Source organism: Panicum virgatum, chromosome 4K (assembly GCF_016808335.1).
Source record: "Panicum virgatum strain AP13 chromosome 4K, P.virgatum_v5, whole genome shotgun sequence".
Classification (NCBI taxonomy): Eukaryota; Viridiplantae; Streptophyta; class Magnoliopsida; order Poales; family Poaceae; genus Panicum; species Panicum virgatum.
In genome coordinates this window covers 8,886,002-8,894,709 of record NC_053139.1, presented here as the reverse complement: position 1 = coordinate 8,894,709, position 8,708 = coordinate 8,886,002, and the positions used below count along the sequence as shown (strand labels likewise).

The 8,708-nt window shown below is 54.2% G+C and overlaps 1 protein-coding gene across 1 annotated transcript; it reads right to left on the bottom strand.

The window, feature by feature from the left end:
* Positions 1–1,439: 1,439 nt before the first annotated feature.
* LOC120704668 (3-ketoacyl-CoA synthase 6-like) lies at positions 1,440–3,541 on the bottom strand. The gene has a single exon (XM_039989143.1). It carries the CDS (start codon positions 3,391–3,393, stop codon positions 1,915–1,917), a length of 1,479 nt encoding a protein of 492 aa, XP_039845077.1. The 5' UTR covers positions 3,394–3,541; the 3' UTR covers positions 1,440–1,914.
* Between the last annotated feature and the right edge of the window lie 5,167 nt (positions 3,542–8,708).

The following is an 8,708-nucleotide window of genomic DNA, read 5'->3' as shown; positions in this document are numbered from 1 at the left end:
GCAGCAGCAGTAGCTCTCGTTCTGCCCGTTCTAGAACTGGTTTGCATGTCGTGTTCGTTTATGGATGATTCGAGGGCAGCTAATAGCCGTAACCGCGCCCTGGACCGGACTAACTGAACAGAAGAAAAAAATGGTGGGCTGTGTTTAGTTGTAAAAAGTACGCGAAAAGTGTTTGTGAAAATCACTGTAGCACTTTTCATTTATATGTGATAAATAATATTCTACTATAGGCTAACTAGGCTTAAAAGATTTATCTCGCAACGTATATCAAAACTATACAATTAATTTTCTTATTTACCTATATTTAGTAATCCATGCATGAGTCATTTATTATATTTAATGTTTTGATGTGATGGAAAGTTTGGAAAATTTAGAGGAGTTGGAGAGAACTAAACACAGCCGTGATCTTTTTGGCAGAGGAGAGGAGCATGCATGTCCACTTGTTGGCTTGTAGTTGTAGAAGAAGCATGTCCTGCTTGTCACAAACATGCATTTTGCTAGCAGTTTCTACTGTTACCTAGGCAACTTGTTTTCTTCTGTCAGCTCCAGCAGTCTCCAGTCCAACAGTGTTTTCCTCTCATACCGCTTTAGCACTAGCTTCCAGCCAATAGCCAGTCAATAGTATTTTTCTCTCACACCACTCCAACCACCAGCTTCAAACAAGTGAACAACAGAGTGTGAATCGTGGTAACAGCCACAACCTGTCAGCCGGTGTCCTCAGTCAATAGAATTGAAGGCGCCAACAGTGGCCGCTGGCGGTGGCGAGGTGGCGGCACAGGCGCGCAGCACAGCCGACGAATAACCTACCGCAGTTGAGAACGGAGCAGTACGCCCTACTACGCCGGGGACGACGACATGCATGCTGCCGGCCGGCCCATCGCTGCGACGCGACGGAATTGAACCCCCCGATCGCGCATGCAATGCAATGGGAGCGCGCAGATTCAGGTCCTCCGATGGGGTGTTATGGCACATGCGCGTGCACGCCGGCCGGAACGCGTTCTTGGTTCGACACCCCGGCTCAATAATAGCAGCAGCAGCGTAGGCCGGCCGGCGACCGGCGAGATTCCGCGGGCATTCATGGCGACCCCGGCCCCGGCCCCGGCCCGGCCGGCCTAACCCCTCCGCGCGCGCCTCCCCATGCCCCCCCGGCGTCGTCACATTTAGGTCCGGGTGCGCGGCGCACCATCTGCTGCCCGCCCCGCTTCCGGTCCGGCCAGTGGCCGCCGGCGGCCTCGGCTCGGCGCGGCAGGAGAGGAGAGCGCGCTGCGCGCTAGCTGCCAGCGGCGGCAGGTCTCGGCCGGTCTCGCTGGAGCAGGAGCCGCAGCGCGCGGCGAGGAAAGGATTCAAGGCAGGGGAGCGAGGCGAAGCCTGGCCTCACAAGTCATGTCACGATCGCAGCCCATCCAGCTATGGCAGCGGCAGTGACTTCACTTCATAAATGAACACTCCTGAATTACTGTATTATTATACTATTCAGGTACAAATGCTGTAGTAGTACTGTAATAGTACTAGTAATGTGACGGATCCATCTCTCGCAGTACATTTCTTGACTTGTTTTTGAATACAGACAACGTAAAATTATTAGTGGTGGTGACCCAAATAAACAAATGGGGTAAAAAAAAGAAGAGAAAGCGAAAGCGAAAAGAAGTTGAAAGGAAGGAAGGGTACAGGATCGATATGATCTAGAGGACCACGAGTGCCGTGCTACGTGTGTAAACGGCCGGGGGTTTAACCCCGGCGTACCCGCGCGCAACCACCTGCCCCCGCCGGCGAGGAGCGCACACATGGACGCGACAGGCTCGGCATTCAACGCGCCCGGCCGGCCTGGCCGTGGCCGCCCGCCGGCACCACCAACACGCTGTGACGTCGGAGACCCGGCCGGCCTCTTTCCTCGTCGCCGGCACCAACAACATGCTAGTGCTTGAGCACCTCCGGGATGTCGACGGGGTAGCGGCAGATGCTGTCCTCCCAGGGCCCCTCGGCGGTGCGCGCCGGCGCGATGCACTCCCACGCCGCGCTGTTGCACTTGAACCCGGACCCGAAGCCGATCATCCACACGCGGTCGCCCTTCCTCATCCGGCCCTTGGCCTCGATGTAGGCGAGCTCGTACCAGACCGAGCTGCTGGACGTGTTGCCGAACCGGTGCAGCGCCATCCGCGACGCCTCGACGTCCTGGTCCGACAGCCCCAGGCTGCGCTGCAGCTCGTCGATGACGGCGCGGCCGCCCGCGTGGATGCAGAAGTGCTCGAACGCCGTGCGGAAGTCGGGCAGGTACGGCTTGACGCGGCGGTCGCTGAGCACGCGGCGCGCGATGAAGGAGAGCGCGAACAGCAGCTGCTCCGACGCCGGCAGCACCAGCGGGCCGATGGCGGTGATGTTGGCCTTGAGCGCGTCCCCGGCGATGGCCATCAGGTCCTTGGACAGGTTGATCCCGCGGTGGCCCTCGCCGTCCTCCTCCTGGAACACGCACCGGTACGCGCTGTCGCCGGCGCCCGTCAGCGTGCGCACCACGCGGGCGAGGCGGAACCGCGCCCGGGCGCGCGACGTCGACAGCAGCGCGGCGGCGCCGCCCATGCGGAAGAGGCAGTTGGGCAGGAGCATGGCGCGCTCCTTGCCCACGTAGTAGTTGGGCGTGATGGTCTCCGTGGACACGACGAGCGCGTGCGCGCCCCGGGGCGCCACCTGCAGGAGGTTGCGCGCCAGCCCCACGGAGATGAGCCCCGCGCTGCACCCCATCCCGGACAGGTGCACGTTCCGGATGTCCTCCCGCATCCCGTACCGGCGGATGATCATGTCGGTGAAGGACGGCACGGGCGCGAAGAGGCTGCAGTTGACGACGAGGATGTCGATGGCGCCAGGGCTGAGCCCCGTCTTGGCGAGCAGGTCGTCGATGGCGGAGAAGATGACCAGCTCCACCTCCGCGCGCGACGCCTCCATGTTCCGGTACGGCGGGATGTAGTGGTGGGCCGGGGGCAGGCAGGTCTCCTCCCCGAGCCCCGAGCGCTCCAGCAGCCGGGTCATGAACCGGACGCTGCGCTCGTCGATGGAGGCGCCCTCCACGAAGGTCACCAGCTTGGCGTGCTCCAGGAAGGTGGCGAAGGGGACGCGGCAGTTGGGCCGCGTGCGGAAGCAGGCGTAGTCGACCAGGTACACCGCCCGCGGCCGCAGCAGGAGATACAGCGCCGCCGCCGCGGCGGGGACGCACGCGGCGAGGAGCACGTGCGCCGCCCGGAGCGCCTGCAGCCGGACGAGCAGCTCCCCGGGCCCGGCGCGCGCCGCGCCGACGGCGGCCGCCACGGCCAGCGGCGCCGCGAGCACGGCCACGAAGTGGTTCACCGCGTGCTGGTACAGCGGCTTCAGCTGCCTCAGCTGGCGCGCCGCCGGCGAGCCCATGCTGCTGGCTGGCTGGCTGGCACTCACTGTGTGCGAGTTAGTGAGACTGTGAGAGTGAGCTGAGCTCGGCGGCGGCTAAGCGTAAGCGAGTGTGATCTGATCTTGGAAGGGGGCGGGAGGGAGTGGGAGGATTTAAAGCCCGGTGGAGGGTGGGATCGAGATATAAGACCTCTCCGAGCAAGGGGGAATTATCGTGGTGGGGCAGGGGGGCCTTTACTCGACCAGACCAGGCTAGCGCGCGGCATGGTTCACCGATAAAACTGATGAAATGATTCCGCTAATTAAAGCCGCACTGATGGACTCCCATAATTCCGACCCCAAGGCCATAGTACATGCGAATTGTTAGAAATTCCCCCATCTTCCGTTTGGTTTAACCTTGTTTGGTTTGAGACAGCTCATGTTTTCCAGTACAGTACCTCGGTGGAAATTTTCGTTGCACCTCATCAATGGGAATAGAGGCTGAGAGAGAGACGCATTGCGGTTACCGCAGAAGAGGACAAGTAATGATCAGTGCACCGGCCTCCCTATCAATTTCTCCGCACCCATTCATCCCCTATATCTCTACTCTATCCCAACTACCAATAGCTCGACCCACGTGTCAGAATTTTTTTTTGCCTCCCTCTCTCACCGGTCACTCTCTCCTTCCTCCCTCCCTCTTTCTCTGTCTTCCCCATCTCCCGGCGCACCGCACCGCCCCCTCCTCCCTCGCCGAGCCGCACCGCCGCAGCCCGCGGGCCGGCGAGCAGCGCCCCCCTTCCTCCGGCAGTGGCCATGGCGGGATGAAGGAGCTGGCGGCGCCCCGCCCCTGCTCTCCCTCCGCAAGGCCATGGCGGACGGGAAGCTGGCGGCGGGCCTCGCGGCGGCGACCCCGCCCCCGGGAGCTCGCGGTCCCGGCCGCCGGCCCTGCAGCAGAGGAAGGAGGAGCCAGGGGCGGCGGCGCGAGGCAGCGAATCTTCGGCAACGGCGAGCTCCGCGACGGCTCGGCGCCGCCGAACTCCCTTCCTTCCCTCTCTTGCCACGACCTGCCCACTCCCCAGCCGCCCTCCCGCCCCTGTGCCGGTTCCTCCTTCTCGACGCCGGCGACGGGTCGTCCCCGAGCGCGGACCGGCGGCGGCGCCCCTCCTCCCTCTCCTCTTCTCCCTCCTCCTCCTCCACGGGCCGGCGGTGGCGGCGCCTCCTGGTTGGGCTGGCGGCGACATGGTGGAGCGGGCCGCCGCACGGCAAGCTCGAGGACGGCCTCGATCTGTGCGAGCTCGAGCTCAGCTGGTGGCACGCAACGTTCTTCGGCGGGCGGCTGGCGCAGGACCGAGGCGAGCGCGCGGCGGAGCAGCGGCAGCAACGGCCGAGGTTGGCCAGCGACCGGCATCTCCAACTCCGGCAGCCCTTGGCAGGCGCGGGCCTCGGCGGCAGCAACAGCTCCGAGCATGGGCGGGAGGGCAGGGGTGGTTGCGGCTGCCGTACTCGGGAAGCGGTAGTGGACGACTCGCTTGCCCCCTGGGAATGCCGGACCGCGGCTCGTCCGGGACAGTACCGGACGGCTTACCGTCCCCCGCTGCGGGGATTTTTCATGGAAAAGAGCACTGCAGTATGGCGTTCCGTGTGGGTTGCAGTACCCACTGCGGACAGCCTAACATGGTGGGAATGTCTGTCAGCGTCTAGACAAAGTTTGAGGGTTGGAAATTTCTGTAACCGTAGAAGCGTTTCCAATAGTACTTCCTTTGATGGTAAATAGAAGAATATTATGGTTGTCCGAAGTCAAACTTTTAAATTTAGGGATTCGGCTTTCACTTGTTCTACACAAATCGAGGTACTGCAACATGAGATTGTGTTGTAATTACATTCTAAAATGATATAGAAATCGGATGAAATTATTTCTTTTAACTTTACCAATTTCAACTTCATTAAAATCATTTTCGGATAAGTTTCAGCAAACGGTCCCTACACACCGCAAATTTACCACTATGTTTTTTAATATGCGACTTTTAGAACAAGCCAATTAGTTGATGATGAACTAATTTTCTTTTCATAAATGCTATAAATTTCAAATAAGGGATCATGAAATTATTATTTTTTTGGACGTTGAAAAATCTAACTCGACCTTTCGCGATTGATGAAGTAGTCTTTTTCTAGGCATACGAATCTAGCGGAAACTATAATTCCCCCCTTTGAGTGGGTTGTTTTGGAATATAAGAGTTCGAACCAGGAATCCATCAATGCCTATGCCAAAAATTAGCATCAGCAACAACGGCGTACTAAAAATCACTGGGTTGGATTGGATCCTCCACCCTGTTGCTTCTTAAAAGCGAGGATCTGTTTCCGATCCGGTTGCCGACCGGGGTAGTGGCCATGAACGACCCAGTATGGGATACATAGAGATTCAGACAGATATGGAGGCACCGTCTAGTACTTTTAGGGACAAGTGTAATTAAAGGATACTCCCAATTCCCTTCAGTCACCTACTTCTTCGTCCTATCAAGAGTACAATTCTAAGTTTTTTTTCAGACAAATTAGTGGTGACGTGAAAAGACACTCGTACCCTAATTTGTTTGCCACATATAGCTAGTTTTGGCATGCAATTCAAATCTAACCACTTAATTAGACAGGTAATTGAGATCTAATCTTTATAATTGCACTATTTGTGGAATTTTTTTTCAAACTCAGGATTGCATTTTTCATGGGACGGAGGGAGTACATCCCAGTACATAATTTATTTGAATGCATATGACTGGCTGTCATGCACTCCCAAGTGAATAATTTATTCTAACTAAAATATTGAACTATTTATGATAAAAACAAAACATTGAAATAATATGTGCAAATCGATCTTGAAATATGCTATTCTTTTTGAAGGATTGAAATGTGCTATTATTTATAATGCAAATTATAATGACTCGGCAAACTTGCCACAGCCCACCTTACTTCCCCCCACGCAGCGAAAAGAAAAGTAAAAGGCCTAGTTCGATCTGCCAGCCCAAGAAATCAAGCCCAGCTCGAAAATCCCTGTTTCTTTTCTATTTTCGAATCAAACCGACATATGACCCTCCAAACTTCAATTCTCGCCCATCCAAACTCCATTGGACTCGATTCATTTTTCCTTTTCTTTTTCTAAAATCGTAACCTGTCCAATCTTCCTGGCCTCATCCTAGTTTGAGCTCATCTTGGACCGTGTTCGTGCTCATTCAGTCATTTGTGGGACGAATTTGCATTCTATGGTACAATGTTGCTGTGCATTTTTTTTGGTCTGGGGACTCTCTCTTGCTAAAATTACGTTGTTTTTGAGTAACTAGATAGAGGTAGCTTGTTCCTTGGGTGGAAAATTTTTGGGTCAGAGTCAGAACTATCACTCTGTTGTGCTAGTTGCTAGCAACAGTATTTTTCTTCCACACTAAATCAACGCCAATCACTAGTCAGCTAGCAGTACTTTTCTCTCACAGCAAATCAGCACCAGCTACCAGCCACAACCAGCAGAGCGGGGTGGGCTGCAAGCAAGCTAAGCCGCACTGATGAACTTCATTGCCTGCTGCTGTGATGATTCAACATTCCTTCAAAGACTACTTGCCAATACAAGGCACTACCAAAATGAAAGTTTAGCTGTTTATTAATTAGGGACCCATGATGCTACGTTAGTGTTAACAACCCGTTTAACTAGCCGACGATCGACGTCAAGGACACGCCAGGCCAGCAGCTGATTATGTGGATAGATGTTCGTTCCCAAGTTAATGGCACTTCCTATCTACTATCTGTATCATCATGCGTGCATGCATCTCCATCACAATTTTTGTTTGGAGTTGATGCATGCATCTCCATCACAAGAGCTACGTACGTACGTGGCCGCATGGAATACGCGCTGGATTGAACTCGAGTACTATGCATGTCGGCTGAGCCACACGCCCACGAACAATAGCATTAGCATGGGCTGCAGCATCGAGTAGGCAGCGCCCGATACTACTACAGCACGTAATTAACAGATAACTAGCTGCCTTGCAAGGGCTTGGAGAGCGATCGTATATAGGTAATTAATGCCATGCCACTAATGTCACATTGATGCTATTGCCGGACGGAAATTACCAGATGCATGCATGTATGGATCCCCCCTCGTCGTAACCTCAGTCACTACTGTATAGCAAAGTTACTACTTGCCTTGCCTATGCTTTGAGGGCAGTCTCAACCCAGACTCTACCATGGAGTATAAGCATCCTATTTATTATGTTTTAATAATGTGGCAGTATATTTATGGAAGAGAGAGGGAGAGAAATCAAGACTCCAAATCTTATTTAGACTCCAAGTCTTCACGCAAATCAAAAATAAATATAAGAGAGACAAGTGAGCCATATAAATCAAAGTAACATACTTGCATTAGAAAATATAGTTTCTTGCGATAGAATTTTTAAGACTTAGACTCTATAAGTGAAATGGAGTCTGCATTGGGACTTCCCTGATGTTCATGGGCCAACTTTTGATGGATCCCTGCCCTTTGCTCCGCATCGTGTCTGAGATTGGTCATTGACCTACAAGCTTTAATTAATTATGTGGGACCATCCGCTGGCTGTCAGTCCTGCAAATTAAATTGTCTGAGTTAAACTATTTTTATATTTAGTTAAAAATATAGAAAAAAAATGAAGAGCGACAGGAGGAAACCAAACCAACCCAACGCCGGCCGGTCGAGCGGCTAGAGTGCGCTGGGTTTTTGGTGCGGAGTGGTCGGGCGGCTGGTGGGCGTTGGTACGTGCAGGCGCCTGCAGCGAGGTTGACTTTGCGGTGGCGGCGGCCGCTCCATTTGCTTTGGTCCACCGTCCGTCCACATCTCCCTTCTCAGATCAGGTGAGACGGCCCGGCGCGGCCATGCGGCCGATAAGCCATGCCTGGCCCATACCCCGTCTCTTTCTCTCTCTGGAATTTGGGGCATCGAGTTAAAAAATGAACCTTCAGCACTCAGCAGTGTGCGGGAGCTACGTTACGGGCCTTGTTCATCACATTCCTTCGCCCGCGCCAACGGCCCAACGCCCACCAGCCCAACATTCACCTTTGATATAACTAATTTCTTCAGGTCAGAGAAAAACAAGACCACCACCAGTTCGGCCCCGTCGTATGTTTGTTTGAATAAATTCCATTTCTGCGGTTTTTTTATTTTTTTATTTTTTTTCGATTTGTCAAAAATATATGCTTCAATTTTTTTTTATAAATATGTCATTCTGCCGCCAATTCATTTGGCGGAAGCTAGTTACCGCCGGATGAACCGGGGGTAAGTGTGCCGGCCCACGGCCCATCTGTGTTACCACTGGATCATCTGGCGGTAGCTACCTTCCGCCAATTGA